At 53.3% G+C, this 24,269-nt stretch overlaps 1 protein-coding gene across 4 annotated transcripts in view; it reads left to right on the forward strand.

Annotated features, from left to right (window-relative positions):
* The first annotated feature begins 5,799 nt into the window (after positions 1–5,799).
* Positions 5,800–24,269, forward strand: part of PAX7 (paired box 7) — a 107,079-nt gene continuing 88,609 nt past the window's right edge. Inside the window, exons 1-6 of one of the 4 annotated variants that reach the window (XM_080564248.1) lie at positions 5,800–7,009; positions 7,933–8,158; positions 10,050–10,285; positions 10,940–11,069; positions 12,070–12,198; positions 21,255–21,932. In XM_080564248.1, coding sequence (XP_080420374.1) covers positions 6,863–7,009; positions 7,933–8,158; positions 10,050–10,285; positions 10,940–11,069; positions 12,070–12,198; positions 21,255–21,361 — 975 coding nt within the window. In that variant the 5' untranslated portion in view covers positions 5,800–6,862 and the 3' untranslated portion in view covers positions 21,362–21,932. Of the gene's footprint in view, positions 7,121–7,158; positions 7,810–7,932; positions 8,159–10,049; positions 10,286–10,939; positions 11,070–12,063; positions 12,199–12,326; positions 12,621–21,254; positions 21,933–24,269 lie in introns of those variants that run through there. The other 3 variants (XM_080564247.1, XM_080564245.1, XM_080564246.1) reach the window with 3 other exon arrangements.

Genomic DNA, 24,269 nt, shown 5'->3' on the forward strand with positions numbered 1-24,269 from the left:
GGGACCTCCTACCATCACAACTCAACCTCCTTTAGAATAAGTCATATTTATCAGCAACAGCCTGCATTAACTCAAAATGAACTTTTTTTTGGACTCACTCACCAAAAGACTTCTAGCCACATAAAGGGTCACCCCCAGGAGGCTACCTCCACTCTCACAGCCTCACCTCTGTCTGTGGGGCCGGTCCTCAGGAGTAGCCTACCCCAGGTGACCCTAGCACAAGGCTCAGAGCACACAACCCCCCACCCAGCCCCTGATAGTCACCCAGAGGGGTCCAACCTCACCCCCCACACACATCCACTGCTAGCTTGCCCAGGTGCCTCCCCCTGCCCTCCCAACACTGCCCCAACAGTAGGAAGCCCTTGCAAGGGGAACAAAAAGCAGTCAGGCCAGCTGCACAAAGTTAAGGATAACCCCAAAACATGCTTCTTCTAAGAGAAGAACTAGCATCTTTTCAGTGCCATGAGAGAACTTCTACGTAAAGTCGTTATCTAATTCAGACTGAAGGCACAAACAAGAAAGCTATAAGGTCATCGACATGTTTAAAGAAAAAAACAAGCCTTTAGCTTGCAGAATACAGCCCAGAGAAAGACAACGCCTTCCAAAGCTTACAAAACCACATGAGCTTTGATGTCTCATAGCCTCTTTTAAAAACTTTGCACTGTCTTTAAAAATAAAATTAAGAGCATGCACCAACAGATTTCTTCCCTCTCTTGTGCACCTTCCCAGTTAGCCCCAATCAAACTGAGCTCATGCATATGAGGTATGCTGTATCCCCACACCAAATGCCCATAGCCAAGGGGTCTCCAGCCCTACAAAAGGCAGCAGTAGCTCAACAGTGTTCTGGCCTACAGTCCTGGGGATTGCTTTGCTTTATAGCTTCAGTAACTTAAATAATTTTTTATTTTTTTTACATGTGGTTATACAGTTTAATAATGATTTAGGATGTAGGGCTTTTGATTCTTAGTGTTAGGGTAGATTTCTTTTTTTTTTTTCCCACCTTTCTTGTCCCTATAATAGTCTTGTACCTATAATCATGTGCTCATGTAATGCTATGGTTGGTAGTGAAACACTTCTATTTATACAGTATTAGAACTAAAAATATGACCTGAAATAGGCATTATAAACACTTCTTATAACAGGATGCTAAGCAACTTTAAATGGAGGACTTGAAATGAGTAGCTTCTCTGAATAACTGCAGAGCTACAGCAGCAAGCCCAAGGTGACTGTGCAAATTTTCTTGAGAATTAACCTGGTCTGTGTAAATTCTGTGTTGCTACTATTTGCTTATTTCCTTTGACACTTCAGTTATCTGAGCTGTGTTCCCATGCCACATGGTGTAAAGATGTGGTGGCTTTGGGGCACCACATGGAATACAGTCACCTTATGCATTATACACATATGTGCAAAGACACAGGACTGAGTTTCTTCCTTTGTTCATTTGCTTTTCTGAGCCCCTATCTATGTACCAGCTCCTTTGTTCTTGAGAAAAACTACTCTCCATCAGAAATATATAGCCAGAGAAGCCTTCTCTAGCTTCTTGTTGCCAATGGGGTGAGCTGTATGGAGGTGCTGTGCTTACCCAGTGCTTGTGAGAGCAGGTCTGGTGTTCCTACAACCCAGGTGCCTGAAGCTTTCCCTGAAATCCGCTGCTTTCCTTCCCTTCTGGTGCCTGGCCTTGCCTCGTGGTAGGGCTCTGGTGCCGCAGCTGGGCTGTACCTGCTGCTGGGGTGGATGAGGAACCTTGCTGGGAGCTGGTGGGGAGCCCACGAGAGCTTCTGACACCCCCCCCGCCCCCCTTTTCCTTCTTGCAATGAGAGGAGCTGGTGAGGGATAGTGACAAGGCTTCAAGTTCAAGTTTTTTCAGGGCACCATTGATCTGGAAACTATGTGGGAGAAAGGGAAGAAGCTTTTGCAAATGCGTTTTTTGATCTACCTTAACAACGACTATAGAGAATTAAATGGAATTCATTTCTGTGATGAAGGAATTAATGGCAATATGGAGAATCAGGTTCAGGTAGGAGACTTGAATCCAAAGAAGGGAATAAAGCCTTGAAATTCAAATGAAAAATTATTATATAAGCATAAAGGGAAGCTATTTTACACCTGTAAAACTAAATGTATAAATATGAAGCAAGTGCTCCCTCTGGGAAGAGAGGATTGTGCTCTTAATTCACCCAGACAAATATGCAGCTTGGCTCCATCTGACTCTTTGCATGTCAGGAAGGACCAAGCCAACCCGTTTACACATTGTCCCCCCATGCACACAGCTCCTTCCAGGTCTTCTCGCTGCTGCCCTGCTCTCCTCTATGCTGACAGCATTCCGGTGCCAGGCTATGGGCTGGGATGCAGCCTAGTCCTGGGCTTTGATTTACCTGGCTCGTGGCTGACGATCTCCAAGGGCTTCATGAAGCTCGAGGTCCACTCTCAAGAAAGGAGAAGGTGAATTATAGTTACGGTGGAGATTCAGCTTTCCAGAAAACTCAGACAGCTGGGGGTGCGTTGAGACCAGCTGGATGTTGCACACAGGTATCTGGGTCTGCTTTGCCCATCAGTGGAAAGAAAGTGATATCCTTATGGGGGTGAGAAATGTGCTGCTGCAGACCCAGCCCTGAGCACTGGAGTGGGACTAATCTGGAGACAGGTGAGCTATGAGCTGCTATTTCCAGATAATGAGGGATTTGGATGTACATCCAGTGCAGAGGCATCTTGACTTATTTGAGAGCAGGTGCTCCGTTGGTGGGTTTTTTTTTTTTTTTTTTCAAATCCATCTTCAACATGCCTGGAGCTGAGCATCTCAAAAAGAAAGGTGCCCTGAAATCATGATCCTGTGGAATGTGTTTAGCCCCTGCTTTGAAACTGTCCTCTTTCCTTTTAAAACACATTGGCTCTTAAATGCATGACCCCAGTGCATCCCTCTTGGGAGCAGCCGTGTCCCTCACCACCTCTTCTGCCAGCCTGTTCCCTTGAAATGCACAACTTGCTAGCTCCAGGAAGGTGCAAGCTAAGAGGAAAAACCCCTCTTTGCTTGCACCCTCACCCTGCTCCAGCAGCATCTGTGCTTGGGCACCCTTCCCATGCGGTCAGGCCCTCTGGAGCATGCTGCTGTCAATGCATAATGCTGAGCAAGTCAAATGCCTGGAGCAAAGTGTTCTTCCCGTCTTGAAAAACCACATGAAAAGGGAAGTGAGACCAGGAGCGGGAATACAGGGATCCTGTTGTATGCAGGGTAAACCCAATTAGTCTGTGCACCCTGACAAAAGTAGAAGTGAGCCTTTTAGCAAGGGGTAGTTAATCTTCTTTAGAAAAACTAAGCAGGGACTACCAGTGGAGTAGATGTTGGTGAGGTACTGTTGAATATCTCTAAAGCCACTTACAGGTTCAAAGAATGAACAAGGCCATTGCCAGCCTTATTATTTTGATTTGTTTAATGAAAATACTTTACTCATTCCATAGATGTTATGCTTTGATAAGGTAATTGTTCCAGGGCACAGCTTACATCCTATTAATACTGCACTCTGGGCAAATTAAACCTGACCCAGTGGAGAGGCAGATCCGAGGAACCCAGTGGTGTTGTGACACTGGCTTTTGTCTGGCATTCTGACGGGGAGCGGAGTTGGAGGAGTTTTGTTCTTGGGTTTTTTCTTGCTGCCCCTGGAGGGGGGGGGGGAAGAATTCCTGTTGCATGCACAAATTTACAGCATGGCTAACTGGGCTCCCTGCGAAGCTGCAGGGTCTGTATGGAGGATTTGCACTGGTGCACGAGCACTCTGCTCTAGGAGAAAATGCAAACTGCTTTAGGAACAGTCTTGGAGGTAAGAACTGTTTCTTTCCCCACTTCAGGGCTTCAGAAGAGCCCATGGTCTAAGTGCATGGGACTTTCTTTAGCACTGATGTTAAGAGCGTCTCTTGCAAATAAACAGAGGCTTGTTCCCCAAGGGAGGGGAGGCGGAGGAGGAAGGTCTGGAGAGCAGCATCGCATTCACCGGGCTATTGAGGGGTTGCACTCAAGCAGAGCATCCAGACTTCAGCTTTCTGCTCCCTGAACTACCTCTGCTTCCAGCCCCCCTGTAGCAAAAAGCAGATCTCTGCAGCAGATGTAGTTTGTGTGCCCCTTCGAGGAGCTGTCTTGCCTGAGGGTGTGGATATCTGTGGGTGCTCGGGCTTTCCTGAGACCTGCAACACGGGTGCTTGTGCAAGGGTGGGCACTTCAGCCTGTGGGGCTGCAGGAGGCTCGAGCGGGAGCAGGCACCAAATGCCTGCACCCAAACTGCATCTGCCTCATCTGGCAGCTCCTGGGCTTTCATGCCAAAAAAAAAAAAAAAAAAAAAAAAGAAATTAATTTTGGTGATGTTGAGCATATGTGCACGTTAACTTTGCCTCCCTGGGAAGGAGCTTGTGAACAGCACTCCGCTCTTCCAGCTTGGAGCTGCCTTTTCAAACAGGCAGCCTGCTTTCCTGAGCCTGCCTTGTTGAGCTCTGAAAATATTCCTTCTCTCCTCTCCGGGTTTTCTGACAAAACAAACACTTCAGCCTGAATGTGCTACTCTGCCTTTCTTGATTTTTTTTTTTTCCAATGGTCATTTTAAAAAATGCGGAAGTCCCTCAGAAATATTTTTTTTAAATCCCCGGTTTTCAAGGTGGATTTATCGCCCTTTAAAGAGAGATTTATTGGATAATCGCTTAAAAAAATAATGCTTATTACGTTGAGATCTCAAGTGGAAAACCTTCCCACATTAGTAATCTTCTTGTAATTGCAGAAGGTAGTAACTTTTCATTAAATAATTCATCCCCGGGCGGTTTTTTTTTTTCCTCTTTTGCATCCTACTTGTTGGGGGGGATGTGGGGGGGAGTGAATCGCCATCAAATCCTTCAGGTTTCACTAGCTGAGCAGACGAGCCGCATCTGACTTAGCTCCTAAGCAGCTGTCTCCTTTCTAGATCTGCATCGCTCTAGAAACTGAACGGCATCGTGAAGGGGGAAGGAGAAGGAAAAAAAAAAAAAGACTTTCTTAGAGCATCGCAATTAACGCCGCGTCGTGGGCTCGCGAGCGGCGGGGCGGGGGCTCCGGGCCTCCCCCTGGGCGACCTGGCCGCGGCTTTCCGCAGGGCTCTGCCCTCCAGGAATCTTTTTAGCCCCGGATCCAGCCCCCTCCCCTGGCGGCAGAAGGCGGGTGAGGCAGGGGGAGAGATGCGCCCCCCCCCCCCCCCCCCCAAAAAAAAAAAAAAAACTCCGACCCCATCCCTCCTGCTTACGAGCTGGCTGATTTACAAGTCGCTTCTCCAAAGGGAATAGCGAAATACGGCATTTATCAAGCAGAAACATACCTTAGGAAACCATGGAGATGCGCAGGGAAATGGGGGAGCGGGGGGGGAATTCTGCCCTGCTCCTTTAAGCGGTTACTTGCTCCTTTCCTGATTGATGCTTGTTTTAATCTATTGCCGCTCCCAAGAGAGAAAAAAAAAGAAGGGATCTCTCTTTTGTGGGCATGGGTAATGAAGCAGAGCACTGGCCCAAAAAAAAATAAAGGGGGGGGGTGTTAAAAAAAAACAACAAGGGGGATCCCACTTTCTCAGCTCGCTGCCTGGGCGCGCAGGTAACACCCCCGGCCCCCAGAGCTGCATGTGAAATCGCCATTTCACCCCTGCACACTCCTTAATTGTTGGAAAAATGCTTGGTGAAGTCGCTCGCCGCCAGGAGTGCCGCCCCCAGCCCGCCTGTCCCCCCCCCCCCCAGCCCGAGAAGCAACCCCGGGGGCTGTCGCCGCGTCCCCAAAATCAACTCCGGCGGCACCCGGGAGCGTGCGGGAGGGGAAAGCGAAGTTTGGGCCGAAACCGGCCAATCTTCACCCAATTCCCCCCCCCGTCGCACCCGGGAGGGGTTTGTGACCCGGGGCCGCTTCCCTTCTCTCCCCCCGGTGCCGGCAGAGCAGAAACGTTTAATTTTCAACTTTATTCCCAGGCTCTGTCCATCCAAGCAAACGAAAGGCAAATAATTGAATTACAGCTGCGCTGGAGGAATGCGGCTGAGAAGGGCTCCAAATTGGTCCCTCTCCGCCCTCTCCTTCTCGCTGCCCGTTATTTGTGTGCCTAAAACTTCGGGAATCGGCGCTTTTGGGGCAGAGGGGGGTGAAGCGTCTTTATTTTCGTTTGCCGGAGCCCCAACCTCGGGGCTGCGCCGAGATTAGGGGACTTTGGAAGGAACTTGACACCTTGGAAAGAATTTCAGCGTGGTTTTTTTTTTTTTTTTTTCTTTTCCCGAGGATTTTGGGGGACGAAGTTTAAACGTGGTGATGCGATAAAAATAAAATAAAAATTAAAAAGCGGGGGCTCTCAGCGAGGCGGGGGAGAGGAAGAGTGAGAGCACTGAAGATGCGGCCGGGCTGGGAGGGGTCTGCCCGTGCTTTAATTTCAAAGCAAACGCTGCAGAAGACAGCACGGGAGGAAAAAAAAAAGGGGGGGGGGGGGGTAATTAGGGGTGGCGGTGCCCTCAGGGGGCAGGGGATAATTTAGGGACCACATTTTGGGTCCAGACAGGTCAGAAGCGGCGCTGGCTGGCTTTTCCCCCCCAGGATGCTTTTTTTTTTTTTTTTTTTTTTTAAAGGAGGGAAAAAGAGAAGTTTCCAGCGGTTTGCACGGAAAGCCCTTTTACAGCTGCAAACAAAAGGGTTCGCGAGCCCTGGCGTCATGCCCCGCTGCGAGGAGGATTCCGGCCCCGCTCCCACTTTTTTGGGGGGAAAACACTGCCGATTTGGTCGGCCCCGGGAGCCGCCCTGGGCACCTGGAGCGAGCGGCAGAACCCGGCCCCTGCGGCTCCTCCCGAAAGGACCCGGCTAAGCAGCCCCGCTTAATTAAGGCTGTTAATGAGGGAGGCGCGCGGGGAGCTCGGGGGGGGAGGGGGGCACTCCCTTTGCTCAGGGGAAGGGCAGGTGCGACCCCTCCTCAGCCCATGGGGAGCGGGAACAACGGGCACGACCCCCCCCCCAAAGGATACGAGCCCCCTTCAAAGGGTAGGAGTCCCCCTCAAACCGGGGGTGTGAAGGCTCGGGGGGGGGGGGGTGGGATTTTTTGAACCTGGGGCAGGCTCGACCCCGCTGGGAACCGCAGGGATGCTCCGGCTGGTACGCGCCCAACTTTTTTTCAGGCAAAACCCCCTTTTTTCTTAAAGTTTCTCCTCCCTGCTTTCACCCCAATGTATTTAATTAAAAAAAAAAAAAAAAAAGAAGAAGAAGGGGGGGGGTGGGGGGAGAGCCCCGGCTTTCCATCAAAAGGAAGCCAAGCCTAGTAATGAATAATAATATATAAAAAAATAACCCGAGCCCGTAGATTTGCCTGCGCGCTGGGAAGCTGCTGCCTCTTATTGGTCCCTCGGCCCCGCCGCGGTACCCCCTTCCCCGGTGATGAATAAAAGAAAGGAGCTGGAGCCTATCACAGCGCTGGGGCTCGCTCTTCCTCCCCACAGACCCAAGTTGGGCTCTTTAACAACTTCCAAACCTCCCTCTGACACCCCCCCCCCTTCTCCCCTCCGGCTCCCCCCCGCCCCCCGCATCCCCGGAGCGACAGGCACCAACCACCAAAAAAAAAAAAAAAAAAAAGAGGGGGGGAGAAAAAAAAAAAAGGCAGCAACGACGAAATAAGGGGGAAAGTCGGCTCCCCCCCCCCACCCCCGGCCCCCCCATCCCTAAGCCCAGCCCAGCACCGAGGCAACTTTGGATGTGTCTGCTTCTCCCAGCAGCCTGGGTTACATTCCTCCGGAGCGCCCGCTCAGGCCGGTCGTGACATAGCCCTAAAACTTTAAGAGGAATTTCTGGTGGGTGAGCCCTCCCCCAATTCCCCCCCCCCCCCCCCTTGTTATTATCATCATCACCATCATCATCATTTCGATTCGTACCCTTTTTATTTTTGGAGCAATGATTTCTCCCTTGTTTTGCAGCCGCGGGCTGGAAGAGCGGAGCCCTTCAGCCTCCCCGGAGAGGGCGACGAGAGGCGACCCCGCAGCTCCCTCCCTTCGCCCGGGGCTCGGGGGTGCCCCCGGTTCGCAGCGGAGCCCCTCCACCGCCCGGCCTGCCCCGCCATGGCAGCTCTGCCCGGGACGGTGCCGCGGATGATGCGCCCGGCTCCGGGGCAAAACTACCCCCGCACCGGCTTCCCCTTGGAAGGTAGGTCTGGGACCCCCTCCCGCCGCCGAATGCCTGTTGGTTTTTTTTTTTTTTTCCTTTTTTTTTTTCTTTTTTTTTCTGGTGGATTTTCACAAGGAGGGGAGCCGGGCTGGGTGGGCTCGAAGTTCAACTTAAATCGGAGGGTCCCGAGCGGAGCATCCGACTCCTCTCCGCCGCGTAGCCGCTTTCCCACGCCGTGCCCTTCCCCACGCAGCTGTAGGGCTCCATCCCTGCGCCTTTCCGAGCTTTGCGTCCCCAAACTCCCTCCCCTGCTAAAATAGCTACAGGCAGCACGCGGGTTTTGGGGAGCACGTTCCGATATTTCCTTTCGACCCCCTAAAAAAGTGCCAGCCCTAAAAAGACGGGAAAAAAAGAAGGAAAAAGGGAAAGAAAAAAAAAAAAAGAAACGACCTAAGCGATTGTTTCCAACTTTTCCCGAGGAAAACAGAGCCCAAAGCCCAGAGCATCTCTGGAGCCCGGAGCAGACACGCGGCTCCGGAGCGGAGCGGGCAGCGGTGTGGCCTTGGCCGGGGCTGGTGAGGGGAAACGTGGGGGGGGACTTGGGAGCTGTCACCTCGCGAAGTGTCATCCCCGTGTCATCCCCACCTCGCCGAGCTCCCAACTTCCCCGGTCGTCTGCTTTCCCTTTGTGTGGGCACCCGGCACCCGGGTTATTATTTCTGCCCAAGGCTGTGCGAGGGAATAAAATAAAAGAAAGCAAAATTAGAGCGGGAGCCCTTTCCCCGCATTTATTAACCGGGAGAATTTCGTACAGACCGTGATCAAGTGGCGAAACTCAAACCTGTGGAAAGCCACGCAGGCTGCAAAACATACAAGCTGGGGGGATTTGCTGAAGTGCTTTTCTGTAGCAAATGAAGTAAAACAGACGGCAAGGGAAAGGATCAAAGGATTACAACAATATTTGCACAACATGACTGGGAATAATGAAAAGAGAGAGCGGCCGGCGGTTTTAGTGCCTCTTGAATGTAAAATTGGCCACTCGAGTGTTATCTGTCGATAATGATATATCCAGGGAGTGCTGGCCAAGTGACTTTGAATTAGTGGTGCATGATTCTTGTTAAATCGCGAGGCAATTTCTGGAATCGACTTTTCTTTGTAAAGAGAAAATCACCCCTTCGCCCCCTCCAGCCTTTCTGCAAATTACGCAGCTGAGTTCTTCCTTTCTTCCCTTTTTTTTTTTTTTTTCCTTCCCTAATTTCGAACCTGTGAAATCGTAATAATCTGCTAGATCCACCTCGGGAGATGCGGAGCACACCGGGGAGGGGAGCGCTGCTCGGGAGCGGCGCAAGGTGCCGGGGACCCGGCGGGGGCTCCGCGCCCACCGCGGCTCCACGAACGTGCCTAAAACCGGACCCAAAGCCCGGCAAAATCCCTCCAGGGTATTTAGAGGGGTTATTTGCAAAAAGTTTGCCCGCAAACAGATATCCGCCCGCCCGTAATTTGGAGCGAGGAGCGGAGCGCGCCTTTGTGGGAAGTGGCAACTTTTTTGTCGGTTTGTTTGTTTTTAGCTTTGCGATGCAGTTTTAAAAATCTTCTCCTATTTCCACCGGCGGTCTGGTTTAAAACGTACGCGTGAAATGCCGAAAATACGTACAGACGCATAAGCACCTCGGGGAGAGCAGGGAGATGGGGGAGCGCGGCTCCGGGACTCTTCATTTTCGGCCCCTCGGTGGGAAAACTTTCCCGTTTTCCCAGGGCACGGCGGCGGGGATGCGGGACAAAAGCCGAGGCCAAGGGCTAGGAGAGGTTTCTGCCCGGCTTTAGGGCTCAAAAGCCGGGGGCGCAAACTAGAGGTGCGGGGAGGGACGCGCCGCGTTTTGCCGGATTTTCCCCATTTTTAATTTTTTTTTTTTTTCCCCTCCCCGCTCCAGTGTCCACCCCGCTGGGCCAGGGCCGGGTGAACCAGCTCGGAGGGGTTTTCATCAACGGGCGTCCCCTGCCCAACCACATCCGCCACAAAATCGTGGAGATGGCTCACCACGGCATCCGGCCCTGCGTGATATCCCGGCAGCTGCGCGTCTCCCACGGCTGCGTCTCCAAAATCCTCTGCAGGTACCAGGAGACGGGCTCCATCCGGCCCGGGGCCATCGGGGGCAGCAAGCCCAGGGTGAGTGCAAGGTGGGGGCCGCGCTGCGACTTGGGCCGGTGCCCCCCACCCCTCCCCTCCGCCTCCCCAAACTCCCCGAGGTTAGGAAGCATCGGGGGGGGGGGGGGGGTCGTGGATTTTTGGGACGGGGGGGCGGTAGGAGGAGTGTGGAGGGGAAGGGGCTGCGAGCAAGCTGCAGTTCGCAGGCTCGGCTGGGGAGAGAGCCCGGTGCCGGGCGACGAAGAAATGAACGCGGGATTCCCCGCGCAACAAGTGGCCCGCGTTCAAGGGTTCGCTTCAGTGTGCGGGGAGGGGGTGAGCCGGTTTCCTTCAGGGAACGACAGACCGACGGCCCCCCCTCCCCCGAAAGCATCCCTCACACCCTCTCCCTGCCTCCTTCCCCTCTTCGGGCTCACGATAAATCCATGCTTGCTGTCTCCTTGTCCCCCCGAGACTTTAGTTTTAGGGGGGGGTGAATGGACTCCACAACTGTGGGACAGCAGTGCCTTCTCCCAGCTTTATTTTCCTCCCTTCCACCCCTCAAATACCTATTCTTGACCCCAAAACTAGCAGCCTGGCTTAATTTTTTCAATTAAAAGGGCTTTCTCTCTCCCCCCTTCCCTCTCTCTGCACTTGCACGCGCGGGCACACACTGGTGGCCATTGACCACAAAAGCAGGTTGCGACTCCCGACGTGGAGAAGAAAATCGAGGAGTACAAGCGGGAGAACCCCGGGATGTTCAGCTGGGAGATCCGGGACCGGCTGCTGAAGGATGGGCACTGCGACCGCAGCACCGTGCCCTCAGGTGAGAAGGCAGCCTGGCCAGCAGGGCCCCTGTGGCCAGAGAGAGTTGTTTTGGGGCACGGTTATCTCCAGCCGACACCAAATGCATTTCCAGGGGCTGCAGGCATCCTCTCGGCCCTTACTCTGAATGGGAAGGGGGGAAATGGTTGCCCTAAGTAAACCCTGCTGCGGCAAATAAGCACAATGTGGAGGTGAGGAGCGTTTGTGCCCTGGATGCACAGAGCTACTGGGGGGAAAAAAAGAAATGCAATAAAGACAACTTCCCCAACTTATTTCAGCTCCCTGGAAAGCACCAGGAGTCCTCACCTTGGGCAGAGCATGCACGGGGCAGGCCCCAAACCAGGGGTCAAGGGGACCCTGCTGGGCCTTCGCCCCACTCGACTCGGTGGGAGCACGCGTGCAGCTGCGCTTCTCTCAGCCCGGGCTCCCCATCACCCACAGGAAGCAGTGCTGTACCCCAGTCTTGGGCTGTGCCGAGGGTCTGGTCATTTTTTTTTTTTTTTTTAGGTCCTGGCTCCTCTGGCTAAAAGTTTCCCTCTGCTTTGGGGAGGCTGAGCCTCCCCTTCAGGGCACAGCTCCCCCAGAGTGAGGTCCAGGGGAAGGCTGGATCCAGCTGGTGAGGCCTCACCAGGTGCCCCATAGGGTGCAAGCCAAATCCCCATCACAAAGCTGTCGGTAACCCCGGGGGGGAGCATCCTGGGGCACCCTGCGAGAAACCCCCTGGGCAGGACCGGGCCTTCTGGGTGGAGGATGAGGAGTGCATCCGACCTGGGGCATCCCTGCCAGCAGCTCGTGGCATCTCAGGGGAGAAGCCAGAAGCACTGGGGCAGGTGTGGCAGAGCAGGCAGGTGCAGCACACCCCTGGCAAAGGGGGTGCAGCTGCCCTCTGGGGGGGCTCCTGCGTGTCTGGGGGCTCTGGCTTGGGTTTCCCCGCTGGCTCCCCCGTTGCATTCCCAGGCAGCTTATATTTGCCTTCTTGTCTTTGACTGTCTGAGGTTTAGTGAGTTCGATTAGCCGTGTGCTACGCATCAAATTCGGGAAGAAAGAGGAAGAGGAGGACTGCGACAAGAAGGACGAAGATGGGGAAAAGAAGGCCAAGCACAGCATAGACGGCATCCTGGGCGACAAAGGTTAGAGGCGGCCGTGCGTGCCCTGGGCTGGGCTGGAGGGGACTGGTGGGCCAAGGGACGTGTCCCTGCCCGCTCAGATCGATAACAAATAGGGGCTGGCCCCAGAGCCCTCTATTTTTGCTTTCCAGAAAGGTCTGGTGTCAGAGTCAAGGTGCAGTGCTGCCCTGGCAGGGTCCAGTGGTACCCAGCCCCTTGGGGTCCGGATGCTTTTCCCATCCCTGGGAGGAAGAGTTGTCAGTGTTTTGCTCACAGCTGCTCCAGGTCAATTATTTATAAAGGGGGAAAGAGATGGCCGGGGGAGGCATCTCTGATTCCTAAATGAATTTGTTAAACAGATTTCTCTCCTGCTCTCTAAGTGGTCCCCTGAAACTCTGGCTGACAGTTGACCGATTTGGCCAATCAATATCAATTAGGGAGCCCAGGATGCGCGCTGCTGTGGGGCTGCGGTGGGAGCCACCAGCACCGGGCAAGGGGGGGCTGCGGATGGGAGCACGCGGGGGGCTGCCCCCCTGAGTGAAATAATAAATAGGGATAATAAAGCTGGGGCTGCTGCTGAAAGGCCTGAGGCCAGTGGCAGAGTGGGGGGGGGGGAACTGGTGGCACCTCCTACGGCTGGTGCTTTCCTCTCGTGGGATGAAAAATCAAACTTTTTCAAGCTCCTTGCGCCCGAGGAAATGTGGGGTTGGGGTGAGGTGCAGCTGGAGCAGGCCGTGTGGCTTATGTAGTTGTAGTTTTGGCAAGTTGGGGGGGGGGGGCAGGGGGAGATGGCTCCCCAGCCCCCCACAAAGGGGAAAGGTGGTATTTTTAGTGGATGTGATTGAAGCTTGTCAAACGGGGGGGAGTTTAAAGGAGAGGGAGGTGTAGTGGTTCAGGCAGAGAATTATTCCCTCGTGTCAAAGAGGTTTTGCTATTTCTCTTGAAAATTGATGGCAAAATGGCGATGGCACAGGCCCGTCGGGGTCGCACTGGCGTTGAAGCGGTGGGAGTTTGGGGAAGCTTCGCGACACCGCCGACGGAGCGGGCGCCAGGTCCTTCCCGCGTGGAAACGCTCCCACGTCCACGCGTGGGAAGCGGGGCGATCGCTTGCGGACTGTCTGACTGCAAAGTTTTTCCCCAATTTGGGACAATGCGGGTGAGCGGGGAATATTGAAGTGCGGTGAATTTGGGGCAGAGAAAAGCTTCTCCGTGTCACCATCAAACGTTACTGGGAGTTTTAAATGAAGGTGCACAAAAGGGGGTTCTTTAAGGGTCCGATCCCTTTTTTTTTTTTTTTTTCCAACCTTGAAGATGAACTTCACTTACAAAGACCTTTAAGTCTATTGAACCTTTATAAGCAAAAGATTCCCGGCCACAAAAGCAAACACTAGAAGAAGAAAAAAAAAAAAAAGGAAAAAAAGAAACAGGGGAAAAAAAAGAAAGGGGAAAAAAGGGGGAAAAACCCTAGGCTGCCTTAAAAATGGAGTAAAGGGATGGGGGAGGGAGGGCTTGTCTATTCTCATTCAAAATTCTGCAAGGAGGAGAAAAAGTTTGGACAAAGGGCCAAGGAAGGGAAGAAAGGGAGATAAATTATTCAAAACTCCCTGCTGTTAGATAGTTTTGTAATATTATAGGACCGTCTGTTGGAAAAAGGATAGCCGTTGGACGTTGCAAAATGTTGCTTGTGATTTGGAAATAGGCGATGCTCATTTGCAAATCGGGTCCATTGTGTGTGAGGAGAGCTCCCCCCGTATCACGCCGCGGTTTATTTCATTTTATTTCGGGGGGAGCTTTGGGGGCTTTAAAGATTTATTTTCTTCGGGTCCCGTAGCTTCAAAAAAAAAAAAATTGGAACTGCGGGATGATTTTTTTTTCCCTGTTCGTCCCCCCCCGCCCCTCCCAAAATCACCACGACCGCAGTAGCTGGAGGCTTTTTATTCCGTAATAATATGCAGAATTACGTGTCAACAAGCAAAACAGACCGGGCTCCATTCCTGGCCGGGTGATATCGCGGGCAAACAAAACACGAGCCCCCGGTTCCCAAACCCAGCCCGTTTGCAGCCGAGTGCTAATTTGGGCAAACTCGGGGGCGGGAGCCCGCGGAGCGCCGCGCTGCCCATCCCGTGCGATAACCCCCGAATTGCGAGTGCTTGGCTTTCTTTATTTCGTTGATTTTTTAATTTATTTTTTAATTTTTTTCCCTGCCCCGTAATGACGCCGGGACTCCGCAGGTTGGGGTAAAATCCTCCCCAAAAGCCCGGAGCCGGGGGGGAGCCGCAGCCGCCGGAGGAGCGGAGCGAGGGGGGGCCGGGGAGCGCTGGGATCCGCCGCTGCCTCGGGACCGGGAGCGCTAAAAAAAAAAAAAAATCAGAATACAGCCCAGTCCCTCCACCAGTGTGCATTTCGAAATGTTTTAATAATAGCCCCAATTAAGGTAAATGATGAGCGTTCAACTTGTAAATCACTTAGAGGCGGGCACTGCGCGCTGTGTATTTTGCTTTTCTTCTTCTTTTTTTTTTTTTTTAATCTGAAATAACAATACGCTTCGGAGATCTCTTCCCCCGCACCCGACCAATTTATTATTTTTTAAGGGGAGGGAGGGCGAGGTTTGCCACAAAACCACCAACGCGTTCTTGACACTTGTTCCCCAGCTCAGCTTTTACTGAGGGGCTCGGTGGGTTTTCGACTATTACTATTTTTTTTTTAAACACCTTTTCATTATTTTCGCGGACGGGGGCGGCACGGGAGAAGGAGAAAGAGGAGAGGGGAAACTTTGTTTTGGCCTTTTTCCTCTTGACAAACGCCTTTGCTCCATTTGCGGGTTCTCCTTGCGGGGAGCCAGGGGAAGACAGCCCTAAATGCTCTCTCTTTTTAAGTGTTAAAGAAAGCTTCCACCCTGCGCCTGTTTCTTTCTATCGTCTGCTTGGCATTTAATAATGTTAAGACTTATTAGAGCTGGTAATGAAAACTGTGGCTGTTGAATAGGGAGCTGTGTTGGAGAAGGGTGTAATAGCTCCAAGGCATGCTAAGAAATGTATTTATCCCCAATCAGTACTCACTCTCTGAGTTCCCAGCACAAACGTTAAGTTGAAGGGTTTTAAGGCAGATTAAATTGAGCCTTTATTTCTTTGCACTTTCATCTTTAAACGGCTCACTCCAGCTAGCCCTGGGCATATATTCATGAGGCTTCACTTTATTTTTTTTTTTTTTTATCCTTGTTAAGACCGAGTTATTATTATTTGGTGGTGTTGTTATTTATTATGACTGTTGGGGTTTATTAGGGAGGGTCGCGCCCGGGTGATGCGCTGCTCCCCCGCACCGCGAGACGCGAGGTGGGGGGAGTTGGGGGGGGGGGGGGGGAGATAATTTGGGGCAGCCCCAAATTAAAAGGGGGGCCTGGGGAGGGAGCGGAGGCCCGGCTGCCCTCAGGGGAGGCTCGGGGCTGGAGCAGCAGGGGCAGGAGGGACTGACGCGCGAGTTTTCATATTTTTAAAAAATATTTATTTTTTTTATTATATATATATTTTTTATGAGTGTTTATTAGTGTCCTCCTCTGCTTTATTTCTCTTGAGCTCCGCTTTATCGCACGGGGCTTCCAGCACCGGGCTCTGCCCCAGTTTTTCCCCTTCCTGCCCCCCCCGGGTCAGCGTGGCAATGTTGCGTGGGTGCCGCGCGTGGAAGGAGGGGGCTGGCGGAGGGTTTTGTTTTACCGGGGGCTGGAAATGCGAACAGGTGGGGGCGGCAGCGGGGGGGTGCTGGGGTGCACCCCCCGGTACTAACGGTGGCATTTGGTGCCCATCGCTGCCGCCGGTGCAGGGAGGTTTTTTTTTGTTTTTAGGGGTGGGAGGGAGGTTCGGGTATGTGCACAGGTCCTGCCAAATTTAATTAGGGTCAGGGCTGTGAATGGATACGCAGCAAGAGTGCGGGGTGGGGGGGGGGTCGGGGGGGGGCTTCCCTTGCTTTCACACCTGGGAAGTGGCTTTGTCCCCCTGAGCCGGGGGGGAGGGGTAGCCCCTTTATCAGCAAACAATCTGCATCGATTTAAAACCAACAAGCGCTTTCTCTGTAAATGTGTGTTTAGGAGGGAAATGGGGGGGAACAGACACTTCATCAAATCAAGGGATTACGAAAGGTTGGCAATCTAATCAAACAGAGACCAGGCGGGATTTGTGAGTGTTGCGAGTGGGATCAGCTCTAATAATGGGGGGCAGGAAAGAGATAGGGTAGTGTCAAGCAATTCATTGGCTTTAGGCTCAGTTATTCTGTGCATATTTCAGGGAGAGAGAGAGAGGAGAGGGGAGGGAAAAGGGAAAAAAAAAATACAGGGAGAGGGAGAAGGAAGGGGGGCCGTATGTGAGCACACACGGAGCTTACATGTCACAAAAAAAGCTGAGACAAATGAGGTACAACAATAAACACAGATAACAATTACAAAGGCAAACAGTGGCTTTTGGGAACAAGTAGCTGCAGAACCTGGTCTACATAAACAAAGTAGGCAAATGTTTGCAAGATAAACTCCTTCCTAAATCAAGTGTGACGGGAAGGAGAGAAGAGAGGAGGAGAGATAAGGTTGGAGAGGGGAATAAACGAGTATAATCTAATACAAGACGTTTTAAAAAACAAACTTAAGACAAGGATGCGGGGAGAGAGGTTCAATTATACAGTAGGAAGTGAAATAATATAAGGGAGACGTTTATGATCCGGGGTTTGTCTGCTTGTTTGTTTTCTGCTCCCCCCCCCCCTTTCTTGTCGGAAGGAGAAGGGGTCGCGTTGTGGGGCTGGGGAGCGGGCGGGGGGCCGGAGCTGGGCTCGGTAACGCCGGGGGAAGGGGAAAGGGGAGGAAACACGGGGCCGAGCCGGGGCTGCCCGATTTGAAGGTGGATGGCAGGCGGCGGGAGCCACGGGGAGGGACAGAGAGCGGCTATTTCGCCGTTCGTAATCGGGTGGGGGAGATGGATGCCGCGATAGAGGAGGGGAGGAAGGAAGCTGTAAGGTATATTTCTAATCCCAGGTTTTGTTGGTAATTGGGGTAGAAGAGAGGAGGCACAGATTGAATTAAGCGGCAGGAAGACTGCGAGGCAAATGTGGGATCCAGGTGGGCGCGGGGATTGTTCGGAAACAAACGGTCCCCCCCCGCCCCCCCCCCCCAAAAAAAACCCCGCTCTTAATGCCCGAATAATTTTAAGAAGTAGTTTAAGGCTGTTTTGGGGTTTATTCTCTGTTTTATATATATATATATGGATCTCTCCAAATGAGAATAGTATATAAGAGGGGAGAGACGTGTCTGCAGTATGGTTAAAGGAATTAGATATTTACAGTTTGAAATAAGCCTGGTTATAAAAAAGCGAGAGAGAGAGACACTGAAAAGATGAGACGGGAGAACACTTCAAACGAATTCATCATCTGGAGTGGTGAAGAGGAGATTTAGAGACAGTATTGGGAAGTTATTTAGATATTAATAACATATTTTCCTGAGGCGTCAGGAGTGCCTCCATACGCACTTTTTTCTCGCAGCTATTTGGCTGGGTGAAATATGGGAGACCCAAATGTTGGGAAGAGATAACACAATCAGCCTAGCCCTGGTCCTGTGACTGCATCATAGCATTAAACCCGGATTAACCTCCCCTTTCTCCCCTCCCTCCCCCCCCCCCCCCCCCCCCGAGAAGCTTTCCAAATTTTTCAGGGAATTTACATGGCAGGATTTTAAAGCATATATAACACTAGCCTTAAAGCTGTAAGGTACTTACTCGAGCATTAGGGTAAGGCGAGGGGGAAGCATCTTTCTGAAAATTACGTCTGCTACAAAAGAAATAAGCAAATAAGGGACCCTCTTAAGACCTGAGCTTTGGAGATATTATATTTATAGAGCCTATTCTCAAAAAAAAAAAAAAAGCCCATTTCAATCAGCTGCCACATAACTCCTCTCTACCAACGGCTTTTTTTTTTTCTTTTCCCTTTTTGTTAATCTGAACTTCACTTTGGTTTGGACTCTTTTTTTTTTTTGGGGGGGGGGGGGGGAAGGTGAGAAGATGCTGGGGGCTGCCGGGCCGGGCAGCAGCGGGGACTGCGAGCCGGATGGGGACAGGGACAGGGAATGGGTTTGGGGACGGAGATGGGGATGGGGACACCGCTGCCCCCGGCTGCGAGCTGCCCGGCCGGACTCTGGTGGCACCGTTTCCCCCTCGAGGGGGTGTTGAAGATGCAGGTGGAGCAAGCAGCCGGCCGGGTGGGGGGGTGGGGGGGGGCTGCGTATGGGGAGGGGCGGGTCCCTTGTCCTTTCTATCCCGAACAAGCCCAGAAAAAGAAATGAAGGAATAAATGGGCGCAGGTGCGGGTGGGCAGCTGACAGCGGGACGGGGATGCGGCGGGGCCGGGGGCAGCCGGTCTGCTGCACCCCCCCCCCCCCTTCCAAAAAAAAAAAACATTCTCATCTTCATCCTCCTCCCCGGCTCATCCCTCCCCGGGGACGGAGCTCGTCGCGCACCGCATTTCGCGTGAACTGGCCCCAAAAGCGATGAGATGCCAGACGAAACCCGGTTGGGGCGGGGGGGGGTTGAGGACTGGCAGCGGGGGCTTTTCGGACGGGTTCGGGCAGAGGGCTGCGGGGGGGAACGGCAGGGACAGCGGCAGGGAGAGAGAAGAAGTAGGTGAGGAAAAGTAGAGGCAGCTTGAGGAAATTGAGAAGCTTATAGTCTTTGATCCTTGGATGCTTTTCGTTATCAGAAACATTTGTGGTGACACCGGTACAAAGGAAGTTCATCATATTACAGACTGCTCGGGCCGCTTGCAGGAATCGCTGTCTATTAATTAGCAGGCGCTCTGTCTTGTGGGACACGGGAGATCTGAGGCTGCACATTACGTGCTTGGATGGCTCCGGGGCCGGCGCTGAACTGCTGCTGCAAAGGGCCCTTCCTGCGCCCAGGTCCTGCGGGGGCAGCGGCGGGGGGGACACCCTGCTCCTGCCCTGTGCCTGCAGCTACACCCGTGCCAGGGCTGTGTATGTGCCTGCAGCTATACCCGTGCCAGGGCTGTGTATGTGCCTGCAGCTACCGGGCGACATATGGCCCGGGGCTGGGGGGGTGGCAGGGCTGCGCTGTCCGTGCTGTGGGGCCGGGGAAGGGGCGCAGCGCTCGTTTCGGGGGGATCCCCGCCGCTAACAGCGACCCGAAAAACCGCTCCGCACCCCGTCGGGTCTTCCCGGAGAGAAGGGAGCTGGAAATGGGGGGGGGGGGTCCCTCCTTTGAAGCCACAACCCAAGGGATGTTCCCAACCCGAGGGATGTTCCAGCCCTGCCCGCGCTCCCCTTGCACCTCCAGCTGTCCGGGAAGCGCTGGCAAGGGGTGAAAAAACTTTTTTTTATTCTTTTTTTTTTTTGGGGGGGGGAATAAAATGGCATTCGAGGTCGCGCTTCTTACGGCGCTGGGGACACGGGAGGGCACTCAGGGATGCTCGGCAGTGTGCGCGTGGGGGGGGGGGAGCCGCCTCCATTTACACCCGCTGCCCCCCCCCTCAGAGCCGGCCGCCCCCTGCCCCCGGGCTCCCTCTGGAAGGCAGAGGAAGCCCTTCTTGGTTTTCACTCTTCTCTGTTTTTTTGTTGCTGTTGCTAAAATTGGAAGGAAGCACTTTGCCTGACCCTGGAGAGAGTGGGGCTGGGGGCACGGCGGCTTGCGAGGCTCCCGCTCGGGGTAGGTGCGGCAGCCGTGGGGAGAACGGGGGGGGCGGGGGGGGGAGACACCCGGCAGCCTTCAGCCTTCAGTGGCTTCTTTGTCCGGAGCCCCTAAAGAGCGCGGATCAAAGTGACCTGGTGGCTTCTTGAAAGGAGGGAGAGGGGAGGGGGAAACTGCGGGCTCCGAGCCGCGCGGCTGCGTCCCCGCCGAGAGGTGGCTGTCCCCAAAGCGGGGGCGGGGGGGGGGAGGAGAGGGGGTCCCCACCGGCCTGCCCAGCCCCCTGGGGGGGGGGGGCCCAGGGGGCTGCCCACTCCCCGCTCCGCCGCCTGGGTCGGGATGGGGACGAGGATGGAGACGCAGCCGCCACGGGCGGGGACGCAGCATCGCCGTGCCCCCGGCCCCCGGGGGCCGTCCCCAACCCTTGCTGGTGGTGGGGGGGGGTGAAAAATTTAATTTTCCTCTTTTCGAGGGGAGCGGGGGCACGGGGACACCTGCCTCTGACCCACTGCCATCGCCATTTGCGCCCGCATCTTGAGCGGAGGGAAAAGTCCGAAGCGACGGCAATTCTGTAATTTATTTATTTTCCGTTCGCATTATGGGGACGAATTGATTTGCATATTTATTGGGAATTAAAGGAGAGGGGGGAAAGTTGACTCGACAGGATTTCTCAACGAGAAGCTGGTTTCGAGCAACTTCAAGTGGAGTTCAAAACGCTCGGGTGATTTTTCGCCTCTCCCGAAGTTAGCACAAACGGCCCCAAACCCCCCGCGAAACTTCCCACGGGCAAAGAGCTCAAAAAAAAATCGGGGTTCGAGCTTCACCGATCCGAACAGAGCCCAGGCTTGCGCTTTAATAAAGATCCCCCGGTTGCATTATTTTGCATTTTTAAATGTATAAGCGTCCTTGAAAAGAGAGGGTGAGCGTACAAAGGACACTTCGATGTCGAGGGATATTCAGGGGACAGTCATGTTTAAATTCGCTACAATTGTCCCCAGCACATTTGATTGCTGGAAAAAAGAAAGAAACACTGACATGAATAGGAATGGGGGGGTTGGGGGGAGGACGACACGGCATTAATAGCCCCCAACCTTTGTATAGTATAAATTATCCAAGAGAGGGCAGATAGCCGGAGCTGCTGGTGATTTTAGAGGGCTATATCTATATCCACGTAGTTACGTGCGGATTTGGTGAAAAGCTGGCATTTTCTGGAGGGATTCGTTATTTATGTGCAGGAACTCAGTTCTTGCAAATTCTTTCCCCACTTCTCGAGGAGATGACTGTTTGATGCTAAATAGCAGCAAATTGAGCTATTTGATGCTGCTTTTTTTTTTGAATGTGAAAATGGGAATATTTGGTTTGTACCTTGTTGCTCTGTTTCTTTTTCCTGGACTTTTCTCCTTAATCTCCTTCCAGCCACAAACCCTCCCTTGTGCGTGCGGCTGAATGTGCTCGCAGCGGGTAAGCTGCAATTTCCATTCCTGAAACTCCAGCAAAAGGAGGAGAAGAGTTTGCGGTTTTAACAAATGTGGGTTTTTTTCTTTAAAAACAAACAAACAAAATAACCCCGTTCTCGCTGCCTTCAGTTCACCGGAGGGGGGATGTGTGAAGAGGGAGAGGCGGCACAGCCCCAGATTAGGGCGCATGTAGAGGACGAGGGGATCCAAGCTGTTGAAATCTAAGCGATGTTTTGGGGGAAATTATATATAAACGTAGACACTGTCAAAACCACCGTGCTTCTCAGGGGAAAATGCGCGCAGGTGAACGGTGCAGAGGTAGGCAACCCTCTGTCAAGGGGAAAACTCGTTGGGACCAACTGCTGAAGAACGAAATAACTTCAGGGCGGAACAGAGGTCTGCGTGGGGTTCGGTTGCCAAGGGTCTCCCGGGGAGAAAAACTCATCGCAGACCCCCCCCCCCCCCGCACACAATCGCATATCGCGACCGGTTCCTCCCTGCGAGGCAGCCGGGGCAGGGCAGAAGCGAAGCCGAGCCCCCGCGCATCGCCGCATCCCGGCCGCTGGGGCTTCGTGACTTTTCTCGCCGGTTCTCAACTTTACCCCGGCTGAATTTGATCTTTTTCACTCCTTTTTTGCCTCCCTCCCTCCCCCCCCCCCTCGCCTTTTATGACGGTATTTTTTCTCACTCTGTTTTCTCCCCTTAACCTCCTCTTTTTGTTGTCCGCCTTTCATTTGAAGCGAGGCTTTACAGCTTGCTACACTTTCTAAGTGCATCAATAGCCACTTTAGAAATACAAACAACTTTTAAAGATAAAATAACCAAACCAGAATGGGACTTTCAATGGGGGAATAGTTGTTGTCCTTTACCATGGAGTGTGCAGCCGCCTCTGCCTAATCCAGCTTTCATTTTCACCGACAAATGCCAAGAATCTATATCTGTCTCCCAACCCCTCGGGAGCTTGATTACACGACAAAAGGCTGCCATTATCCGCGGGAGAAAACAGGGAGGGGACACGGGGGCTCGGGCCTCTGAGGATGAGGGCATCTCCAAACTATTGACTTAGTGGATGAAGTCAAGAGCAAACACGCTGAGATCTAAAGGGGGGAAGACGCTTGAGGGGGGGGGGGGGGGCGGGTGGTCAGAGAAGGAGCGGAGGAAAAGTGGCAGCGGCAGCAGAAAGCCCTTGGGAAGGGGAGAGCCTGGGGGGGTGGGATGGGGGAAATCAGCCCGCCGGTGGAAGGGCTTTTCCCCCCCTCCAGAGCGCCCACCCGCCCTCCGACCCCCTGTTATCCCCCCCCCACCCGCACATGCCCTCGTTTCCCGGCGAGTTTCCTCCCGCCGAGCTCCGATCTTCAGCCCCCGGGGAACTTGGGGGGTCCCTCCCCCAAGAAGGAAAAAGAAGGAAAAGAAGGGGGACAGCCCAAGCTCGGGGGCGCGGCGGCCGAACCCCGCTTTCCCCCCTAAACCGGGAACGAACTGGGTCAAGGTCGAGCTCCGGGAGCTGGGAGGGGGCACGGAAATGGGAAAGGGCCGGAACCCACCCGTGGAGCCCTCACGGGTCCGGCGGGGAGGAGCGGACACCCCACGTCGGCTCTTTTCAGGTTTAAGTCGCCGCGTTTGCATGACTGCCTCATCAGCCACCGCTGTGCGGGGATTTGCGGGCCGCGCTCATCCCGGCCCGTCGCGGACAAAAGTTATTTCAGCCCTATCTGTAATTTATCTGGGTCACCCAGGGAGAAATCCTCCGGGCACGGGGGAGTCCTACGAGCAGCACCAAAGGAGTCCCACAGCCCTTAATTATTCTTTAATCAACCTAACGCTGTGGTCCCTTTAAAGAGCTTCCTTTGGTGCAAGCGCTGCATTTAAGCATCTGCTTCCCGGCCGAGTTTGGGGAGCCAAAAACCTACACCAGTTTAAGAGATTTAAAGGTGTGAACGCGTGCTTCGGGCTGGGCCCCGCGAGCGTCCCCTTTTTCCGTAATCCCAGAAGTGTTAAACAAAGGAAGGGGGTGGCGGTGATAACCCGGAGGATCCGATTTAAACTACAAAAGCACACAGGGAGCCTAAATTCATCTTTTAGGCGAGTTTATCCCCCCCGGATGGAGAGCAGGCTGTTTGCAGCGGGGGCAGCGTGCGGATGCTCGCAGGGAGCAAGCCGAGCATCTCGGCTCCGGGGCCAGCTGGGCTTCTTCCTCACAATACAACCCAGTCGCGTGGTTTTATTTATTTATTTTATTTTATTTTGTGTGTGTTTTCGTTTTTCCCCTCTGTATATATGTAACGAAAAAGGCGGTGAACCTGCTGCTCGCAGCGGTACTCTGGCCGGGGCTACATGGGACCCTAGGGTCCCTCGCTGAGTTTTCTCTCTGGGGAAGCTGCACGGGATCCCCCGGCTTTGCTGTCCTGTGGACAGTTCAGTGTCTGGCAGGGAAAGAGCAGCTGCTGTGAGAGGGAGAATAAGTATCGGAAGAAAGAAAAATCCTCGTAATCTTGGGACGTTAATAATCTACGCTGCCCTGAATCCCAAAAGGCAGCGGGACCGTCTCTCTGATTTATTTTTATGCTAGCCTAGTTTGCATCCCAAAGAAGTAAACTGCTATTTTTAACCACTGGTTTAAAGCTTAATTAAAAGCCCCTAAACTGATTGTTTTGAAAATTGATTTAGAGGAATTGCCCCAGGGCTGAGACGCTATCTAAGCCAAGTTGCAGTCCCAGAGCTCTCAGTGGTGTCTGAATCGTTAACCCCGAAGAGCCGGGAGTCGCGGGGATGGATGACACATGGGCTGGCCGGGCTCCTCACGCCCCCTGGAAAGAAAGGTCCTTTGTTAGCCCCGGCTACTGGCTTGCTCGGGTGGATCTCCGCCGGTTTCCTGGCGTTGCGAGCTTTAATTGAATTAAGAGAAGCTCTGCGATGCTGGTGACACCGGGACGGGAGAGCTCTGCCTTTCATCTGCGGCTCGGCGGCTGAGCCC

This window comes from Anser brachyrhynchus, assembly GCF_964034855.1.
Source record: "Anser brachyrhynchus genome assembly, chromosome: 21".
Taxonomy (NCBI): Eukaryota; Metazoa; Chordata; class Aves; order Anseriformes; family Anatidae; genus Anser; species Anser brachyrhynchus.